Source organism: Sminthopsis crassicaudata, chromosome 6, assembly GCF_048593235.1.
Source record: "Sminthopsis crassicaudata isolate SCR6 chromosome 6, ASM4859323v1, whole genome shotgun sequence".
NCBI lineage: Eukaryota > Metazoa > Chordata > Mammalia > Dasyuromorphia > Dasyuridae > Sminthopsis > Sminthopsis crassicaudata.
This window is the reverse complement of record NC_133622.1, coordinates 32,390,038-32,413,361: the sequence shown is the minus strand read 5'-3', so window position 1 is coordinate 32,413,361 and position 23,324 is coordinate 32,390,038. Positions and strand designations below refer to the sequence as shown.

Genomic DNA, 23,324 nt, shown 5'->3' with positions numbered 1-23,324 from the left:
AAAAATGCTTTAGATCCCCAGCAGAGACTTTGGCTTTTTTCCTTATCTTCAAGATCATTTATGGTCAGTATTGTACCTGAGAGTCTTCCAGCTTTCTTGGGTTATCTTCTATTTTATTAGTTTCTGATGCTGGGATCAGGCCTGTCATTTCTTGGAACTCATCTCAAAATTATTTTTTTTAAGTGCTTAGTTGTTATTTTTAAAGCTTTTTATTTTCGAAACATATGTACAGATAATTTTTCACCATTGACTCTTACAAAACCTTATGTTCCAAATTTTCCCCCTCTTCCCTAACCTCTCCCTTAGATAACAAGTAATCCAATATATTTAAATATATTAAAATATATATATATATATATGCAATAATCTTGCTGCACAGAAAAAATCAGATCAAAAAGGAAAAAATGATCTCCAAATTCTTTTTAACAAATATTGAATATTGTGAAATGAGAAGATAATTATGGAATTATGGGTATGAAGTTTTGATATATTCATATCTGAGGAAATGAAAAAATATATGTAATATATATTTATATTATATAATATATTGATAAACTTAAACTATCATCTAAATGGCAGCTATTTTTATTATTTCTACATGATTTCCTTTATTGGAACTCAGAAAACAAATCAGAATTAAGAAGACAGTCATTGCCCTTAAAAAGTTCCAATCTAAGAGCATGAATAATAAACATGTAATAGATGTGTGTAACAATATACAGGATGTCTCATAAATCAGTACAGTATCAATTTGATGTATTTAATTTAAATCTTAATATTTTACATTTTAACAGTTTAAAACGATATTAAACTCTCATGGAGATTCTATATAGTTATATAGGATACGGGACATAGCTTTCAACTTTCTTTTAATTGCTAAATTGAAAGAAATGTTTTCTTGGAAGGGAAGTAATGACAGAAGCAGAGAATATAATGTGTGGACAGTCCTAGGCCATAAAATCATAGGACAAAATGATAATAAAGAAAATTACAGGAAAATAAGGTCAAATTTTAGATAACAAAAAAAGTCATAGAATGAAGGAGATAACCGCAGGACCAGATTTGGTGGAAGAAAAGTGTTTACAAAATATGTGAAATTACCAGTTAAATCAAAAGATAATTATTTGTTTAAAAAACAAAACAGAACAGAAGACCTTTAGTGACTTTAGCTTAAGAACTCTTGTCCTAATAAGAGGGAAATAGAAAAGGATCTCTCAAATGAGCTCAGATTTTTTAGGTTGAGTAAATGCTGGGCCTCTGACTGGATCCTCCACTATTTTCACTGCCCTATATTGTATCCTTGTTTTTATAAGGACTTCCTATGTTGACAATTGCAAAATCATACCACATACCAACTCATGCACCTGGCACATTGCATAGTCATCGTATCCCCATGTTGAAATAGGCCTGAATAAAAAGTACAGCACAGACAGGAAGCAATAGTTCTAGTTGCACTTTCTTGTTCGTCTCTTTTATATGAACTGCTTAATTTTATGTGTGATCTGTTGTATTTAGTATGAAAGCCACAGGGAGGCAGACAGAGTGGAAGGCACCTGTAGGCCAGGGATGTACTAGGAAGTATACAACTGTAGATCCACACCTGGAAGGAGCCCCAGGAACTATGTAGTCCAGCAGCCCAACCCACCTCCTCCCATCCCCACTCCCACTACTTACAGATGCAGAACTGGAGGCTTTGGGAGATTGTGACTTACCTAAGATTGCACAAGGGTCAGAGATAAGATTAGAAACCAGTTCCTTTCATTCCAAAGCCAGGACTCTTCCTGCTGTACCATCCTGTCTTCCTTAATATTTGTTTCAATTTTGGGCTCCCCTTATGCTAATAAACCCACCCATCTACAACACAATATAGGAACTTTAATAGTTGTTAGAGTCAAACAGCCTCTCCAAACCTAGCTATGCTAGCCTTTCAAGTAGAGACACAGAATTTTCTTAGTCTATAATCAGCTTTTCTAGCTGGATTATACTTTCCACATCTTTCACTACAATGGAATGATATTCTAGAATCCAGCATCGTCTCTGTCCACCTTGAAGCATTGCAATTAAGATATCTTTCAGCACATAGAAATGTTCATTGATATATAGTAAAAAAATAATAATAAGTCAAATTATATGCAAAAAAATAAGTTAAAAATTATAGAAGAAAAAAAAACTTTAAATTTATGTAATAGTAAGAGGGTATAAAACTAAAGATATTGATCAGTGAAAACAGACGCCTAAAACCCTAAAACTCAAAACCATGGCAACATTTTTCATGTAGAGAAAAAAATACCAAAATTCTACAGAGGCTAAGAATTCATAATATGAAATATGTTAAATTGGGGCAGCTAGGTGGCGCAGTGGATAGAGCACGAGCCCTGGATTCAGGAGGCCCAAGTTCAAATCTGGTCTCAGACACTTAACACTTCCTAGCTGTGTGACCCTGGGCAAGTCACTTAACCCCAGCCTCAGGGAAAAGAAAAACAAAAACAAACAAAATTGTAGACCTTTTTTCTCTTCTATTTTAAATTCATTTACACATAACCAAAGCCTGTTATTTAGCAAGACTCTAACTTCATCTGCAGCTAATTTGAAGAGATAGCTCTAGTACAATTCATGTATTTGTGTTTATGGGAATTATGACTCAGCTGTTTCAGGAAAATAGTTAAAGGGAATGGAGAAGCTGTTTATAAGCTATCTCAAAGAGTTTCAGACTATGTATTTGTGTTAAATTCTGCCCAATGTGCTAGAGGGTATCCACCAATAATTCACCTGTAGTTTGGATGTTTTCTCTGTCCCAGTGCTACTACCATAAAAAATAAAAGTATTTAGACTTGTGATTCCAAAATGAACTTGGCAAAATTCATCTGTTAAAAACCAGTTCTCATTTTGGAATGATTTATTAATATTTTCTTTAAATTGGAATTTTGTTCAGCAAGGATATCAAAATGATAATTTTAAATAATATAGGGTCTTAGAACAAAATATACTGCAGGATGTCTTTCATGCCCATCAATGAAGTTGCTTTTCATTGATTTTTGGATAAGTAATTATCTGATAATTGATAACCTATCAATTCACATAGGTTCAGCCACCTATAAGTTAGATGGTAATGGTAAAATTTGGGATGATTTCTTTAAATGTACTTAAATTTTATTACTGATGGTTATGTCCAGGTTATGTATCTTATCTAAATATGACTTCCTCAACTGCAAAATGATCTCAAAGGATTTGAAAGTCCCTTTAAGTTCTAAATCTATAGTAAGATTGTGCAATAAACCATTAACATGGCATGATTGCAGTTTTATCCCATTTTCTTATATTGTAATACCAATTGACTAGACTTTCTTAAAATCTATATGATGTAATTTCTAAATTGTAGTCACACAATTGTTCCATTCTTTTTTTGCTAGTGGTCTTTAATAACTTAAAAATTCAAGGATCTGTGATTTTGCCTGTCTCTCAATAGACAGTTTTTGAGTGTTACTGTGCTCAAAAAATTTCATTGTTTTTGTTGTTCAGTTGAGTCTGTCACTTGATGGCCTCTTTTAGGGTTTTCTGGGCAAAAATTCTATAGAGGCTTGTCATTTTACAGGTGAGTAAACTGAGGCTAACAGAATTAAGTGTCTTATCTGGGGTCATACAGCTAGTCTGAAACCAATTTATACTTGGGAAAATACGTCTTCCTGACTTTAGACCTAGCACTCTGCACTCTAGTACTATGTAACCTGCCAAATTCACTATCTTACAGCAAATTTGGTGATGAATCTCTTCAGATAGTTAGATGGAGAACAGATATATAACCCATCAGCTAGCTTGTATTTATGTGTAAATCTACAAATATAAAGACATAATATTTATAGATTATTTTTAAAATCTACATTGTTTTTTTTTCCTAGAAAGTAACCATCTAAATTTACTATCCTATGAGAAATTGGCTTTTGATGATGGGAAATCTTATCAAGATATGTTGTTGTGATTTTTTTCTTTTCAGTTCTGAGAAATGGTGCTTGGGAAATTGTTCACTGGGAAAAGGTAAGTACTATTTTTATTTTGCTTCTTTGAGATAATGCTATTATATTATCTTATTCACAATACTATTAACTAGCTAATTTAAGAAAGTATTACGCCAATATTGGAATGGAACTTAATAGTGATCATATGTAAATAATGTGGTGTATGTACCATTATAGAGTGTGTATTCAATGTAGTGGTATGGATACTCAAATAGTAATATACATTGAATGCTTATACAGTATGCTAGAATGTATATTATTTTTTAAATAGTTTTAAAAAGTTTCTCTTTATAATATGGTATACTTTTAATAGTTTTCAGAGATTTTAATTAACCATGAATTATTTTATTTAAATTTTTTATGTTTAATCATTTACTGTCCAAATAAAAGAAATAGTTTTAAAGATAATATAAAGTTTAAAAATGAATGTTTATAATTTGTATGTGATACTTTAAGGTACATAAGTTACAAAAATCCCAGTCTCACAAAATATCTACTCTTTAAATATTACTACTATTTTTCTTTGGAATAAATTGTTTCCCTCCAAACAATAAATTATTTAGCTCTTAAGTGGTATCATTCAGTAGTTAGTGAATAAGAGCAATAGTTTGCCAAATAGTGCTCAAACATTCAGCCTTTCATGTTTTCTCATTTGAAATACAAGGAATGGCGTGGTCTTTCTCTATTTTGGATATATAATCAATTTCCAATATCCAGTAATATATCATCGTAGGAGGGAACTCTGATTCCTGGGCTGAAAAAAAAATATTTCCTAGAGAACAGAAGTTGTTTTGTTTTGTTTTTAGCACAGAGTCTTTGGTAATCCAGTGTCCCCTATGTGATTGGAACCATGTATCTGAATTAATTGTTTTAAATGACTAAAATTAATCCTTTCTCCCTGATTGCAAATTATTGGGCATTGATTATGTTATCAGGAATTTTAATTAAATGAGAAATGTAGCTTTATGTATTCCACTTTATATTTCTTAAAAATTTAAATTCCCCTGTCTTTGATTTAAGCATTTCAAATAAAGAAGAAAAAAAATCCCTGAATTACTTAATCTCATAAAGCTGTTTTTCAGAGGAGCAAAGGAGGAAGAACAAAAGATCACATTACAAGCAAAAACAGTTGATTTAAAAATTTCTGGCTAGAGCTTTAACATGTAAATATTTTAGAAAAGGATTTTACTTATTGGTAAATGCAAGAGAGTTTAATGCTCTTGAGTATTTTCTTTAGTACTTTCTGCATAGTATAACAGAAATTCTTAAATTCACAATGAATATGTATACTTTAAGAGAGAAATGAAGAATGGTTAGAAATTCAGAGCATTATACTAGAATTTGAACCAATAAATCTCAGAGAGAAAAAGATGAAGTTCCTGGAAAGGCATGAATTCTAACTAACTAAAATCTCATAAAATGGGGAAAAATACATAGTTTTGATTTAATATTTAGAACCCTTTATTTGTATCACTAGAGACTCCTGGTGGTGATTTCGTTTTGTTAGTTTGAGATAATTATTACACTAAGATCTTGAGATATTCCCCTGAAGTAGTAATTGTGGGAATAATTTTTTCTTTAAAATCCAAGTACAGATTTTATTTGTACCAGTGGATTCATTGATTATTTAATGCTATTTAAATAATCTTAGAGCCACAAGTTATAATTTTCTAGCAATGTCTTGCTTCTAAGATATTAAAAATGTATCTCCAGGTTTATATTTTTATGCCATCCTACCAACTTAAAAAAATTAATAAGAATAAAGTTGCAGGAAGAACATTTGCTATTCATCTTTAATTTTAATACTAGTCAGAGTATGAATCCCATCTTTCATCTGCTTCATAGATTATTAAAATTCTGTGGGGGAAAAAAGATAATTTGTCATACTTAATAAAACCTAGCAGGAGAGCTTTCAAAAGTTATCTTCATTTTCCTATATGGTTAAATTCTTCTGTTGATGATATTGTAAGACACTCAGGAATTTGAATCAGATCTGTTAAATGTGTCCTTTGTAATATAAAAAAAAATTATATTGAGCTATTTCCCAAAGACATTATAACAAAAAAAAAAAAAAAAAAAAAACTAAAAAATTGAGCTGAAGACAAATTTTTAACACACCCACGCATGATTGGCAGTTGCTTTATATGAACATGTAAGCTTAGTTTTGATTTAGGAAGTTTTTCAGGAGCAAAATATGAATCAAATATAATAAGTCACTCTCTGGTTAGCCCAATTCTGTCTGAAAAGATAACCCAAAGGAGGGAAACTTCTGTAAAGACATTATGTTCTAAAACCAGATAAAGGGGACAGTGCAGAATAAGGGGTTTGGTGCTTTGAGTTGTCCAGGAAAACAATTATTTAGAATTTAGTATAATCACCACATCAGTAATAATAATAAAATATACTTAATTTTTTTAAAAAAATGATCAATGTTTAAAACAAAAAAATATTTTATTATTTTATTCTTTCCCATCTTATAAATAAACCAAAGCAGACAGGTTGTAATTTGACTATCATCCCAATAAGATACTTTCCTGTGTGTATTAAATTGAAGACAAACTGGATAATATGTTTGTGTTTTAAGTCCTTACTTACTATTGAGAAATGTGCTTTTTTTTTCAGGACAAGTGCTTCTTGCTGTGATTTCTTCTCTTCCCCCCTCCCTATTACTGTTATTCATCATTAACTATACTCAATCACTCCTCTTCTTCCCAGAGCGTGAAGAGCTGCAATCTGTTATAATTGCCTGAGGTTGCCTGGGCTTTCTTTTTAGTGCTAATGAGGAGATGGTGGAGAGGAAGTTCCACATCAGTTCCTCTTTTTGGGGCTGAAAAGAATTTTGGAACACTCTTGCAAATCCATTCGTTAAAGGAAGAGTCACAGAGGGCAGTTCTTAAAGAAAATGATGTTCTACAGTTTCTAACAAGCTGTAAATACCCAAATGTGGAATAATCAAATTTAGAAAAGACTTTCAGGCTAAATAAATATAAATATGAATTACCTTTGATTTTCATTAAAGCAAGTGTGCAAAGCAATATCCTAACCAGAGATGAAAAGTAAAATCCCTTCATGGGTATAGGTTCCTTAGTAGTGACTGTACTATTTTGGTTAACCTGTGGGCTAGGTCTGGATGTAGTCATTGCTAAAATTAAATGCATTTAAAGTAGAGAGCTGCAGGTGAAGGGATGATGACTTTTGACATCTTATGTCTCTTCCCATCCTATTGAGAATCAGTGAGATTACAGGAACAGCAGTTCTTTTGTGGGCTACTCTAAGGACAAGTGTCCTTCAGGATGACTGTTCTTTAGCATACCATTTTATCTCTTGAGATGGGCACAAATATATAATATCTATCTATATGCATATATATATATATATAATATCATATAACTTGGAAAAACTGCTTACCATTATCATAAGATATTTGCCTACTGCCTGGAAGGCACTGAGATTGTAAGATGGAAAATGACACATTCTCTTTTGTTAAGGGACTAGAGAGTAGTGAAAAGTTGGATTCCCTTCTTTACATCTTTATTTATTCTGCCAAGGTAAACAGGGATTGATTAGGTTAGCAAGGGGCTCCTATAAAATGCTGCTTCTGGTGCTATTTCTTTTTCAGTTTTGTTGGGACTTTCCCAAAGAATATTCTTGAGATGCCATTTTAGAATTTTCTCATAGTTTGAGATGGATATGACAAAGTGATAAATGATGAGTAAGGAGATGTCACTAACTTCATTCTATTAAGGATAAATTAGAGAAACATCCCAGAGTTGATAAGAACGGGCTGTCGTTCTTGGTGACAGCCCGTGCATTGTATTCCATCATTTCTGACTATTTTCTTGGTTGTATGTCATTTTGTGAAATTTGGTGCTTATTAGGGATTTTACACCTCAACCTCAGTGGGATTTGTATTCATGACTACACTCAATTACAGATTATTAACCAATTCCCAGTTTTCTTTCAGGTAAATGTTGGAGATATAGTTGTAATAAAAGGCAAAGAGTATATACCTGCTGACACTGTACTCCTATCATCAAGGTAGAGATACCTACTGATGCTCAAACAGTGTAGAGGCTGGTTTCTCTACCCTGCATTGAATCTGTGGTTGCTCCAAGGAAATAAAGAATAAACAGAAGAAATTTTAAACCTCTTTAATGATTGTAACTTAAGGATTCAAAAATGTTTGCAAAGTCAAACCACTCTGACACTTACCATATAGAATAAATGATAGGTTCTAAACTTAAATTTCAAGGTTAGAATTACATGGAGAAGCTATCTTTAGCAGTGGTGCTCCCAGGACTTCTGCATGTATTTTTAGCCTCATTCAATTTTCCTATCATTTATTTTAGGTAATACATGGATTTTGTTATTTTAATCATACCATAAATTTTTATTTATTCTCAATCAGTTTCTTAATGATGTGTTCGGCTTTTTTTTCACATTTTCTTGATGTTTACAGTGGGATGATACAGAAAAAAGTAAAACATGTTTTTCTGTTTTGCAGTATTACCATTTAAAATGGTTTATTCCCACAGACACAACTGAAAATGCATTTTTTTCTTTTGTGTTCTTCATGTTAGAATAGTGAATCAAAATAATTTTGTATTATTTTGTCATTTGTTTAAGATGTCCATGTATTACAATTGGAATTTTAAATATCAAATCATTTTATTCTTTGTCCAATATAAACTTTAAGTGATTTTGAATACAAAAACCACAAAACTAAACATGACAATCAATTTTAAGTAATTTAATATTTTAGAGGTTGTTTATCATCATTTCCTTGGACAGTTTTATTTATAAAATCCACATTTGTAATGTGGAAAGTGCACTTTTTTCAAAATCTATTTAATCAGGTCATTACTTAAAATGATTAGATTTGTGATGAATTACTGAAAAATAATTATGCTGTAAAAAAGTTTAAAGGAACAAATCTAAAACAATTCATCTATCCTCTGACTGGATAAACTGTTCATGAATAAATTCAGTATTGCTTTGAGAGTTTTTTTTTTTAAATGGTCACATTTAACTTTATATCTCAAAGGGAAGACATTTTATTTCTTAATTCTTAATCTGTTTTTGAAAGTGATATTTTGCCTCAAAGATGTTCTAAATCAGTAATGGCATTCAAGTAGTTCAATTATACTAGTTATTCCAAGTAGCCAATATCCCCAAACCAGAAAGACCAGTGTTTAAGCCTTGCCTTTTCCTTATAGTAGTCATATGAGCTGGAGCAAGTTACTTTTATCTTTTAGTCCTTCAGGTATCCCAAGAGCTTCACTAAGACTGCAAATTATAAAAGTATTAGGAATTCCCTACAAGGTAGTAAAAGGACAGAATTTTTTTTCACTCAAGCATGGTGATAACAAAAATGAATTACTTATTTTTTTTACTTGTTAACTATTTTCTTAAGTTAATTTTGAATGCTATGTTGGAATTTTATGCCTGTTGAAACAGGATTGTAATATGGGTGTTTCATTTGTTTGTTAATAGAGTACATTTGTCTTTAAACTCTCTGAGACTCTATCCATCTATCTTATTAATACATAAATACAATTACTGAATTGTAAATCATTTCAGAATTTGTTTTTGTCAACCTTAAAAAGTTTTTAATCTCTTTATAATTCTAGAGTTCATTATTTTTGCTATGAGTTTTTTTTCTCTTTTACCCTAATAAAAGAAGTGTTATTGAAGAATCAGAAATAATTGACTTTCTTGTTATTAATTATTTTCACATAATTAACTCAAGTAATGAACATTGCTATTCATTAATTAATTGCGAGACACAACTTTGTCAGGTTAATACTGATGATGATGTCTTCCTATATTTGTAGAATCCTTTGTTCTTTTTTCAGAAAGTTTTCTCAAATTATCTTGTTTTTTTATAACAACCTGCAAGGTGCAGATTACAGGTGTTATCACTTCTATTTCAAAAAGAAAGACCCTGAAAGCAGGAGAAATTTAACTGATTTGGCCAATATAACGACATGGTTATTGAGAGAGTGAAAATTATGTCTATCTACCTGCCCTCCATTTGGTCCTTCTCTTCTTCACTGGAGCACATTTAAAAAAAAATAAGTATGAATCAGCTCCCTTCTAAATAATAAAAATGATAATGATAGTTTAAAATTTAAGGAATTTTATATTCCAGATTTTTTAGCTAAGAATTACTTTATATATGTATATATATATACATATATATGTATGTATGTATACATATATATGTGTGTATATATATATATATATATATATATATATATATATATATATATATATATATATATATATATATATATATATATATATTTCTTCTGTGAGATTTTTATGTGAGTTTTTCTAGGTTATATTTTTTGTTTTTAATAAAAAGAGCTAGATACCATGCTACAGAAATCTTTATTTTTAAACAGAAGAATATATTGATGTTGGTTTTCACATATTAATGATCAGTGATATTTCATAGATTAGCTGATAAATGCCTTTTTTGTAGCCTGGACCTGCCTTTTCTGTTACCAAAGTAACATCTTAATCTAATGAGAAGAAAGCTCCAGCAGCAGTGGACTGAACTTGAAACAAGCTCTTGCTTGGGCTTTTTTATTGCATTTACTAGAAAACTGATTCATTGGCCCAAAGAGTTACTTTCCCAAGTCATTTTGCCTTAGGTAGAACTGACTCAAGCAGTTGGGGGGGGAAAGCCTTACACATTTTATTTTTTACCTTCTTAAGTCTGTCTATATAACTTTGATAATTAATTTCTTACATTGAATTATGCTTGAAAAGATATTAAAATATTATTTGTAGGAAAATGTTTTGAATAAATACTTGTTGAATAGATAGTATGAAATTCAAGACAGACTGTTGGAAGCTATATTTTTTTTGCTGGAGAACATTATTAAGAGAGAATAAAAATTTGATAACATGAATTTTTGTTAAAACTGAGAAGTAGATTTGCAAGTAAATTATACAATTAGTGATTTTTTTTGTCCTAGGTTTTTTGGACCTGATTAAAATAGATTTTGAAAAATTTGCCTTTGGACATTTTTATTAACATGTATTGTTTTATATAATAATTTCAAATTTTCTGTCTCTTTTGTCCATTTATGTTTTTTTTCCTGTTACTCATTTTTTTTCTGTTCTAATAATTTCAAACTGGGATGTGTAGGTGGCAGTAGGGGAAATAGTGAGAGTGACCAATGGGGAACACCTCCCAGCAGATCTCATCAGTCTTTCTTCAAGGTTAGAATGAACAAATTGCATAGGAAATGTGTATGTGGGTCCTCACATCAACTTAGAAGAAATTGACCCAATGTCATTGGGGAACGTGGCACTTTGAAACTCAAAGAAGATTTGCTTTTTCACTTTTTTATAAATAGGCATTTTGCAGATTTTTAAAGGCATTTAATAAACATAATTGAAGATGCTAGGTCACTTTTTGGACCTTTCATTGTGCATATGACACTCCTCTTGGTTTCAATAGGAGTCTCAAGCACAACAGTCAAAGTAGATTTGGTGTTTATTTTAATTTAATTAAGTATATGTCTATATTTGAGAACACATACTAAAGCTTGATGCTTGCTTCTTTAGGATTACTGACTCAAAACTACAGTAAAAGTTTGCATTTTTCAACTTTTTAAAAGAAGTCAGTGCTTCTTTGTTTTATTTTTTATCACTTGAAAATTTTGACAAATTATTCTGAGATTTAGGGTTTTATGAGATTTGTAGAGGACCCCCTGCACAAAACTAAATGTTGTACATTTTGTACTGCATGCATTGGAATTATTATCAACACGTTCCTAGTAACCAAGTGCACGTTCCTGTGATATATTTCAACTATATCCTTTGTCTGTCCTGTGACTGCATCTTGTTTCATTTTTCTACTTACTAATCAAAAAGCCTGCTTTGCCTTTCTGACTGTAGTCTGTGTTCTGGATGTCCTCATAATTTGCTAAAATATTTATTATCTAGCATGATTCTTTATCTGAAACATCTTTGCTGCCTTTTCTGAGTGCTGTCTTTTGAAAACTGCTTCAATAATGGGCTGTCTTTAGTGATTAATGAAAATGTATTTTGAGTGTGCATTGGATTTGATGTAGTTCAAACAAAAGTTGTCTGTTTAATTTCCTCAAAACATATGGTGATTTGAGAAAAAGAGAGAGAGAGAGAATACATAAGGGAGAAGAAAGAGAATGACCAAAATAGTATTAGGACAGTCTTCTCAGATGAATGTCAAGGTGGCTTTGGGCAGTCAGGAAAATGTTCATGCTTTCCTGCCATAATATGGCATCCACGTTGCTCAATTTAACATTTGGTGTCTTTCCATCCTTTCATATTATTAATCTGTGTTTGTGATTCTGTAATGAACTATATATTTAACACTTTTATATAATGAAGTCAATAACAGATTCATAGTTATTTAAAAAACATAAAAATCTAAATTACCATTAGTGATGGTGATAAAAAATAAAATGATAAATGAAAGGATGTACATAATTACAACTCCTGTGGAAAATAAGTAGTCACATGAATAAATTTAAAAGAATGTGAAATTATTTAATTGCCTTCAAAATTATTACCTGAGATAAATGTTCATAACATTCAATTAACACCTGTCATTTTTGATTCATATCTTGAAGACATAAAAAAACTTAAATTTCCACCATTAATTCTTATTTATCAAATTAGAATTGACCGGGGCATTCGAGGTATGCCAAATTTACCAGACTATCTAGTTAACTATACATTAACTTCTTTTTGGAAGTTGTTAACATAGTAAAACAATAGTTCATCTAGTTTTGAGATTTTTAGTATGTTTGCTAACTAAAATGTGTCTAATGAATATAATCAGAAAATCAAATTCATTCCTCAACCAAGTGTTAAATAGATCAATGTGATTTTTGAATGCTTCCTCTTTTCAGTTGTGGGCATGAATAAGTAGACCTCCCATGTTTGTGTATATTATAGAAAAAACTAATTACATAAAAAAATTCAATTACAAAACTAATTTTAACTTCCTGTCCTTCCTTCTACCTCCAAATTTTGAAAATGAGACTTTTCCAGGGTAAAATAATAAACCTTACAAAATGGCAAAAGTGCTCAGACAGCATATATATGACCACTTTTATGGAGAATGGTGTTCATTCATCTGACTTAAGTCAACTCTTTTGGACACAAATTTTCTTCATCCCTTAAAAAAGCATTCTAAAAGTATAAATAAAATAGCCTAGAATGTTCTAATCAATTATGAGAATTCAGACTGTGAACATGAATCAAATATGATAAACCCTGACATAGAGTTAATTCCTTCCTTATATATTAATATCTGGGCTGAGCCAATGCATGGTGAGCTTACTGGACTATGATATGATAGGCATTTTAATTCAGTTAGACCCATCTTTAAGATAAATACTGATTGATGCAGCCAAATTGCTTATGAGACAGAAAAAAAGACTCTAGTTCATTAGTTTCTCATGTATAGACAAAAACTCAGTCTAGGCTTGCTATTCAGATTGAACTGATCTAGGTAAAAGGGAACTTTTATACTTTACTTCTGTATCCTAGAGGGAAGCAAAGATTTGAGTCTTCATAAGTCTGAGCATTATATAACTGCTTATTGCTCCTGTGATTTTTTTGTTTGTTTGTTAAATCTTTGTGATTTCTTAATTTTAAATAACAGTGAGCCGCAGGCCATGTGTTATATTGAAACATCCAACTTAGATGGTGAAACTAACCTGAAAATACGACAGGTAAAATCTCATTTATTTTCTTCATATTGATTGTTATTCCAGCAAGTGATATTAAAAATTTATTTTTTTCCATGTTTCTTCAACTTAAATATGCATTAAGTATCTACTATGTATGTACCGAGTACTTTGCTAATTGATGGAAGTAATGCTAAAATTAAATTAGAATGGGTCTCTGCTGTCCTGGAACTTAGTCTGGTGTGTGTGTGTATGTGCATGGACACGTGTATGTACCTGTGTGTTGGTGAGACCTAGGAGAGAAAGAAGATACATCAATGAGTAAATAAATAAGAATTTATTAAGCACTTACTATGGGGCCAAGAACTTTGGTAAGCACTGAGAATAAAAAGAAAAAAGCTACATATGGAGACAAATAAGCTATGCACAGAGATTTTTACGTACTTTTGAGAGAATGTTGGCATTTTGTCAAAACTAATTTTACTGGCTTGAACATTAGTGTACATTTAAATAATCTTAGAAATTACAGTTTCACATCTCAGCCAGTTGGCTAACAGCAATATTCTTTTGATGATATTGTACGGCTGCCAGTATGGAATTGCTAGAGTCTTTAAAGAATTAAAAGTTAGTCACCCTGGACATGAGTAGACTGTAGCACATGCCAGTGAAGAATTGCATGAAAGAAGATGTCCAAAGGATGTCATCGGAGATATATGGATGGAAAAGCAGGTGGGCCTGAGATCAAGAGATCACAGATGGGATGGTTCTTATATTTCACGGGCATTCATTAAACATCAGGTAATCCAAAGAAAGGTCCCACGTGTTGTAATTCCCTCTGAGAGCTCAGTTCAGTGGAGAACATAATGTGTACCTATATTACTCTATATATTTATACACCTAATCACAATGCAAAATGAAATAGTTTCTTCCTCCATTATATATTTATCCCAAGTACTTACTAGATATTACTTTGAGAGTGGGGAAAATTATTTATGAGTAGAGGAATCTGATATACTGAAAAAGATAGTTGGGATCCAAAAACATTCTTGTTAGGATAAAACAGGAATTCTTGACCTGAGGGCTACATGAATTTGGATAGGAAAAAAACTGCATCTTTTAAAATGATTAATTTCCTTTTTAGTCCTTAGTATTGAATTATCTGAATTTAAGTATATAATGTTTAGATTATCCTGAGATAGGAAGTCCATAGATTTGGCTAAAAGTTAAAAACAGAGATCTAAAGTACTGCAGTGAATATAATGTAATAAAAATATGATATAATAAAAAATAAAAGAAAATATGATATAATTAATATAATATATTGTAATGTAATGAAAATTCCTACTGAAGTAGGAATAAATGCAAAGTCTTATACTAGGATGCAAAAATTCAATTTCCCAAATATAGGATGTGATAAGACATCAGTTTACCTGAAGAATCTTTAGGGATTTAAATGGAGTGCCATTTCAGTCATCAGTGTGGTAAGAGAAGCACAAAATAATGGTTAATGCAGTCTTGGCCCACATGAAGAAAGTCATTAGCTTCTGGTTGGTAATCATCCCTCTGTGTTCTGCCCTACTCAGACCATATTTTGATTATTGGGTTAGGCTTTGAGTACTTTGCTTTAAAAAAAGGATATTCGTGGTCTATCACATAATAGGGATTTAATAAAATGCTTATTGATTACTTGACTGGAAAGCATCCAGAGGAAGGAAACAAGGTGAAGGACCTTGAGAACTTGTTTTATAAGGATCAATTGAAAGGATAGATTGAGAATGTTTAAAGAAAAGGAAAAAAGTTAGATTGAGGAAGGAGAGGGATAGGAGATCCATCATCAAATATTTTAAAAGTTTTTATGGGGAAGAAAAATTAGACTTTCTCCATTTGACCTCAGAAAGTATCAACAGTAGTGATTACAAGTTGGAGAGGCAATTATGGAAAGCATAATTAAAAGAAGAATAGCTAGCTTTGATAAATTGTCGGTTTCTTTCCATTGGAAATCTTCATAGAGTCTGGTTACTTGTTATATTATAAAGGTGATTCATTGTGGTTGAAGGATGGATGAGGGGATTTCTAACATGCCTTCCAACTCTAAATTCTGTGATTTCCCAAGTAGGTAATAATTTATGGATAATTTGATATTTTAATTGGCTCTTACTAATTGAGTAGAATCTTAATATGAATCCAATAAGGGCACTGAACAGCTTTCTTGGCATAGGAAACAATGTAAATAAAGGCCCAAAAGTAAGATATAATATGAAGTTGATTTTAAGAATTTGTTTGATTAATACATAGAGAGTAGCATGAAGAAAAATGAAGGAAATTCATTCTCTTGGGTTTTAGCTTAGTTGTGTGTGTTAGTTAATTGAAGAGCTAATAGAATTAACTTGTCTCCAGAGTTTTAGGTAGAAAGTGGAATTTTGGCAAATGATAATGTGCACATCATTATTCTAAATTAGTCACACTTTTTCCTGAACAAATAAATGACTCCATCTCCTCAAGAATTCTCCTGTTATTAAAATACTAGAATATATTTAGAATTTTCAGTCATCATCATTTTATCATTGTGTAAAGTTTAACAAAGTGCTTCCCAAATGGTATCTCTTAACTACACATTATTGTATTGTGTTATTATATGTCTGGTGTGTCTGGTGTGTAGCTTGTGTTTAATAAATGCTTTGTGGTCAGTGAAATGGCAAAAGTCAGTTCCTTTTTGTTAACTCACCTCAATGATTAAAATTAAGCTTATTTCCAAGGATGCTGTCAAACAATTCACTAATTTCAGAAAGTTTTCTTTTTTATTCCTTTTCTGACCTACAGAAATCTTCCCCTCTGAGCCACCACCTCCACTGATCCCCTACATGTAAAACATCTGGAAATTGTGGTGGTGCAGATTTAGAGACGGGAAGCATAGTTTAAATACTATTTCAGATAATTGGTTCCCTAGGGTCTAGGTGAGCTGTGAAATTTGTATCTTGGATGCTAGTGTTTTAATGAAACTGGAACAGCAGTAAACACCTGGGTTCAAATTGGTAGAAAGTGGGGAGAATCAAGAGACCATTAAGTCAGACTTGCTTCTGGGTGTAAAAAGAGCAATGGTTGTTTGGGAACTAATCAGTCTGAGAGAATGTGTCTACTTTCTTGTAGAAATTAACCCTGAAGAGAAAATTGAAATAGGGCATCATACTTATAATACCCTAACTTCTCCCCATTATGTCATTCCAGATACTGTCAATTTTGCATTAGCTCATAGATGCTGCCTTATATTTTCCATTAAATATTATGTCATAATTGAAGTGGACTTGGGTATTCAATCAATACTTTTACTTGGTTCAACAGGAAATTGAAGAAAAAGTCTTGACTTTTTTGTCCTCTTAAAAAGATTGGGATGAATCCTGAGGGTTATATGTGTGCGTCACTTTATATGATCAAAATATAATTACCTTTTTTTTCTTTATAAAAACAGGGTTTACCAGCAACATCAGATATTAAGGATATCGACAGCTTAATGAGAATTTCTGGCAGAATTGAGTGTGAGAGTCCAAATCGGCATCTTTATGATTTTGTTGGCAATATTAGGCTTGATGGACATGGGTATGTATGATCTATACTCAAAACTATTTGCTGTACAAAATAAATTACAGTAAAAAAAAAAACTTAAATGTATTCCCACTGGATTGAATTATATATGTGAAACTCTTCCTAGAAATTTGGTTAGTTATTAATATTAATTTATTTTGAAGATTATTGTGAAAATATATTGCCTATTGTGTGTTTTTTAAAAATAGCTATTATTTAGGTGAACTGAAGAAAAGAGTCTCTCTAATGCTATAATCTAACATTTATATATCCTCAGAGATCTGGCCATTGTCAAGTCAAGCAGAACCAATGGGATACTTTGTGACTGTCATACTCATTAAAAAGCATAACTGATTTTTTTCCTTCTGGAACATTTCAGAGAGCTGCAGGGTATCCTCAGGAGATTTTGGCTTACCTATGTATGGCAGGGTTATTGTAATGGTACAGTGCAAAATGATAGGCTCTCAGACTATGCTTTTCCTTATTTCCTTATTTCAGCTTATTCTGAGAAGCTGAAGTAACTGCCAAGCAAGAGGTTTCAAATGACTCCAAATAGATTTCCTGGATAGATACCATTAATTATGAATGTTCCACATAGCTATAATCCTGAAGTACAAATAAATGAGTAATAGGGAAGCATTTATTAAGCTCTTATTATATGCAAAGCACAGTGTTAAATGAGCATTGTAAGACAATCTCTGTTCTTAAACAACTCAACTGTTACAGGGAAAAACATACGGGAGATTTCAGCTGGAAGTTCTGTAAAAAGTCCCTGTAGATCACATATCGCTTTAATATCACTTGACTATATATAATTTAGAGAAATATATATGTTCTATTAAATGGATAAGCTATTGGATGACTATATGTTTCTCATGTTGAACTGTTTGACAATGCAAAAAAAAAAATTAGTTGCAAGAGCACTTTACGCCAATATTGAGTAGCTGTAATTGGTCAGGAGGTGGGGTATGGCAGAAGCAGTTACCAGGTTGGATCTCCACCTGGATTGTTCTTCTGGATGATGGCAAGCAGTGGGAGCACTGGGAGTAGCATCCATACTTTCCTAGAGTTTTCATATCTTTCAGTAGTGGTTGGATGCCTTTGAGGGTAAGTTTGATGGCCATTGGGCTCCTCCAGAGGAATTGCTCCTTTGATAATGCCTGAGGGGAGAATGCAGGATAGAGTTCTGGATGTTTGTCATGAACTCTGGGATACTGAGCAATAACCCTTGGGTTGAGCCTTTCTTGAAACAGTGGTGAACTTGGAAGGATGCTTAGTGGATGGGCCAATTCCAAGCTTCCAGAACGTCACGTCAGAATATGAATTCCAGACTCTGGATCTCCCTTTCTAAGCCAATGGCACTAGCCTTCATTTTTTCCAGTGTCATCAAGTTGTAGTTAGAGCCACCCACCAGCTAGTATTTGAACACATACGTTTAGCACATGGTACTCTAAGGAATATATCTGCCAATACTTTCCATTCTTGACTCATGTTTATATTTGAACATGAGATCATTTTGATTTGCCGTGAATTTCATCTTCATTGAGAGCATAAAATTGATTCTCTGTGGTTTTGAAATAATTTACAAATAATTTCCAAAATTTCATGCAGTGATTTCTCACTAATATATAAAAGTATTCCCCATACACAGAATCACAAGTGTGCTTGTCTGGCTGGTACCCACAACCTCCTAGCAGTTTCTATATATTTTTATGCAACTGAGACCAAACCACTCTATTATGAGAAACTAATCAGTATAAAATGTCTACTCATAAAATACATTTAAGGAGTTTTATTCCACATGGAACAATTGAACCAAAATTTCTGACTCATGGATTTCCATGACATTTTTAATTTTTCAAAGTATTTTCACAATAAAAAAGAACTATTGATGTATTTTGCTTTTTAGGGGAAGAGAATAAGAGAACAAGCATTTTAAAGCACTTATTATATGCCAAGTACTGTGTTAAGTGTTTTATAAATGTTATCTCCTTTTGCATCATCTTAATTCCCAAGTATAGCCCTTCCTTTGTATTTTAAAATAAATTTTAAAAAAGGAAAAGAAAAAATCCAGCTCAACAAAGTTAAGCTACACATCAGTCAAATCTGACAATGTGTGCAGTATTCTCCAGCCATAATCCTCCACCTCCAGAAAGAAGGGAGAGGGATGTACATCATTTCTGTCATCTTTGGGTACCAACTTAGTCATAATTTTTTTGTAGAAATTTGTAATGTAAGTAGGACATATCCTTAATTGACAGATAAAGAAACAATGGTTCAGAGCAATCAATTGACTTGTCTAAGAATTCTACAGTTAGTGATAGGATCAGAATTAAGGTCACTTAATATTGTAAAACACCCATCTGATACAAATGTCAAACTATAATATATAAATTATAGAGATTATACATACAAATTATTACATGTGTATATATGCACATATATATATATATGTATTTGTAGATATATAAATAGATGTCTTGATCCTCACACTAAATCTATGAAACAAGTACTTGCAATATTATCACCATCCCCATTTTTATAGATGAGGAAAATAACTTCAAGAATTGATCTGGCTACAGTGAGTATAGAAGTTTGGGTTTGAAATCTGCTCTTCTTTGTCTTCAAACCAATTTTGTTTTTGCATTGCTACTTGTCCATACTATCTCATTTGTATGAAGCTGTTGTATAAATTGATGGTAATAACTCTCTGCAGTTTTATTTCCTTTTTCTCCATTTTTTAAAATCACTAATATTTTGGCATTGAATTGACATTGACCACAAATGTGACTATTATAGTCCTGTTTCAGGATAAAAATGGCAGCAAGTGCATCTGAGTATAACTTTGTGCTTTAAGTATAACAAGTTCAAAAATCTTCAAAACCATTTGGAGTAGGAGGAACTAAAGGTATAAGTCTGATTTGAGCATCAAATTAGGCAGGAACACAGAGAAAGATGGGCATTTTCCCTTAAAAGTATGTTCTTTTGTACAAAGCATCAGCTGATCCTATTATCACTTTTTCCTAATTTAAATATTTAGGATAAATTCCTAAGATCTTACTTGTTTTTATGATGTTAGGAGGCTTTGTTTTGTTGGAGTCATTCCATGTGTCACTTCTTCCCTATTTAAACTAGTTGTGAACATTATTGAATCAAGAAAGATGGTTTCAGAAGTCCATGATCTTTCTTCATGTGACCAAAATATAGGCTTACAAGAAAAGAAATTCTCATTGCTTATCCATTTAATAAAAATATATATTTCTCTAAATTATCTATTAGCTTATGAGGTCTTGAGTATCCGTTCCTTTTCAGATGCTGGCTAGCACTTAGCATTAGTGCCTGTCATATAATAGGAGTTCATGCTTATTGAATATATTTGATTAAAAAGTTTTATATTCTCAAGAGAACTAATCCTTGCTTATTCAAAAATAGATTTTTTTCCTCTCCTCTCCTCTTCCAAACCCACTATTCTTTTCATTGGATTTAAAAAAAATTTGGGTTCAGATTATGTTTTTAAAAGTTACCCCTTATTAAGAATCTTTAACCCTTTTCTTTCTTATACTAAATCCTCCATTTTTTGTTACCTATCAAAAGGTAATTCTATCAAAAGAATCTTGTCATGTTTAAGGTTGTGTGCTTCCCAGTTCTATTCTTAGGCCCCCAGAATACATATTAAATATTCAGTTGAACACTTGCCTCATTATTGAAAAACTGGTCTCCTGGGTAATAGATTGTATTAACAGCCTTAGCTTGTCTCACCTCACAATTTAGAAATGCTTGCAAATCACTGTTACAAGACCATTTTGAATTAATCAACTCTCCAAAGGATACATGTTATTAATAAGTAAATAGAAGATATATATATATATATATATATATATATATATATATATATATATATATATATATATATATATATATATATATACACAGAGAGAGAGAGAGAGAGAGAGAGAGAGAGCTAGTTAATTATTTCAGGGTGCCCCAAAATGGACAAATTTTATCAATTTTTAGGATTGAAAATAGAAACAAAGAGGAGAAAAGGGTGGTATTGACTAATATGGGATGACTAATGCATATTTTATAGATATGAAGTTGTTTTTATATCTAGTATTTCTCAAAGGCTAAAGGGAAGATTTTGAAACATTACATTTTCATTTTGAAGGGAAAAAATGAAGATAATATCTACCAAGTATCTTAAAAGTCAAAGTAGATTAGACTCATTCAACAGAAGGCATAAATTTGCAAGAGTTCAGAATATTCCATGTCAGTTAAATATCAGTTTGTATAGGTGGGAGGGATGATTTAATAATGGAAAAAGGCAAGCTGAAGTCTTCCTTCCATATTCTTTCTTATGTAGGAATGATGGTGATTCCTAAAATTCTCAGGGCAAACAAAATAAATTTCACTTTGGAAATCAATTATTTAGAAACCATTAATTATTTTAAGAAGGAATTCAGTGTTTTTGAAGATTAACAAAATGTTTGAGTTTTAGAAGGAATAGACCTTATTATTAATATAAATATTCTTCGTTACAGAACTGTTCCCCTGGGAGCTGATCAAATTCTTCTTCGAGGAGCTCAATTGAGAAATACACAATGGGTCCATGGAATAGTGGTCTATACTGGACATGATACCAAGCTTATGCAGGTGGGGTTTTTTTACTTGTGAAAATTCTTGGTGCACTATTTTTGCTTGCTTTTTATTGTTTATTTCTTACATGATTTTTTTTATTTTAAACTTAACTACAAACAAGTAAAGAAAAAGAAATTACCATGTGCAAAGCAGACTATAATAGAAGATACATATAAAACAAATTTTCATTGAAAAAAAAAAAAACACAAACCTATGTAATACTACAATAATTTCAAAATTGTCCAAGTTTTCTTTGCTTCCTTTTTGGTTTTCTTTTTCTCTGCTGAGCAGTTTTTCCCTTATTTTTCTCCTCTCTCTATTCCTCCCCTCTACTAAAGAAGACTTCAATTAAATGTGACTATATACATATATAGATATAAATATGAATAATGCATATACATGTTCGCAGATATCTATAAACATACACATATATGCAGATGAAAACTCATAGACATATCTGTAAGACCATACTATGCTTATTTCCACCTATCATATTTCTACAAAGGTGGATAGCATATTTTTTCATAGGTGCAAGTCTTTCCCTGCTTTTAGAAATCAAACAGCTCATCTTTTCCTCCATCACATCAATATCAATCAATTGTATCCTATCTGAGAAATGTAGGAAAAATTTGGAAAAAAACTTTTATAATAATCTATTTAAGAGATTATCTATACAAGTTTTCCTCAAATTTTCTGAATGTCTTTGGTTCTTGGCTATATAAGTTTTATTTATACAAGATTTTTATTAAAAATAATTAACATTATCCTTTTTTTTTCTACATTTCAACAATGTTCTCCCTTATAATATGGTTTAATCTCTGATACTGCTTAATATACTTCCTTTTACTTTTTTGAAGTTCCTGTTCCTTTGTTTTTTCAAAGTTTATTATATTTTCCTTATTCAATTAAATAACTTTTAGTAATTTAATTGATGTGACATTGAATAAATAGATTAGTTAAGTAAAATTGTCATTGTAAACATTATATTGGTTTTACCTACCTATGAAAGTAAATATTACTTTATTTAGTTCTGAGCTTATTTGTATAAAAAGTGTCTTATGTTTATGTTCATATAGTTCCTATGTCTATATGCTCAGATATTTCATACGGTCTTGGTATTTTAAATGGTCTAAAATAATATGGGAAAAAATTGTTAAAAAAGGAAAAAATAAAATAATATGGAATAATATTATTCGCACATAGTGTAGTTTCTCTTTTTTCACTTTTATTAGTAAATCTGTTTTAACTTTGAGATCATGATTGCTATTCCTGCTCTTTTTTGCATAATAAATTCTACTCTTGCTCTTTATTTTATCTTTGTCTTTATTTCTCATTTTTATAAAGCTTTCTCAGAGCAACATTTTGTTGAATTCAATTTTTAATCTACTTATGTCCATTTTAT

General features: G+C 31.2%; 1 protein-coding gene across 4 annotated transcripts in view; it reads left to right on the top strand.

Annotated features, from left to right (window-relative positions):
* Positions 1–23,324, top strand: part of ATP8A1 (ATPase phospholipid transporting 8A1) — a 249,302-nt gene that overhangs the window by 55,945 nt on the left and 170,033 nt on the right. For 2 of the 4 annotated variants that reach the window (XM_074275001.1, XM_074274999.1), the window contains exons 6-10: positions 3,992–4,032; positions 11,173–11,246; positions 13,684–13,753; positions 17,175–17,302; positions 21,826–21,937. In XM_074275001.1, coding sequence (XP_074131102.1) covers positions 3,992–4,032; positions 11,173–11,246; positions 13,684–13,753; positions 17,175–17,302; positions 21,826–21,937 — 425 coding nt within the window. Of the gene's footprint in view, positions 1–3,991; positions 4,033–7,977; positions 8,052–11,172; positions 11,247–13,683; positions 13,754–17,174; positions 17,303–21,825; positions 21,938–23,324 lie in introns of all 4 variants that reach the window. The other 2 variants (XM_074275000.1, XM_074274998.1) reach the window with 1 other exon arrangement.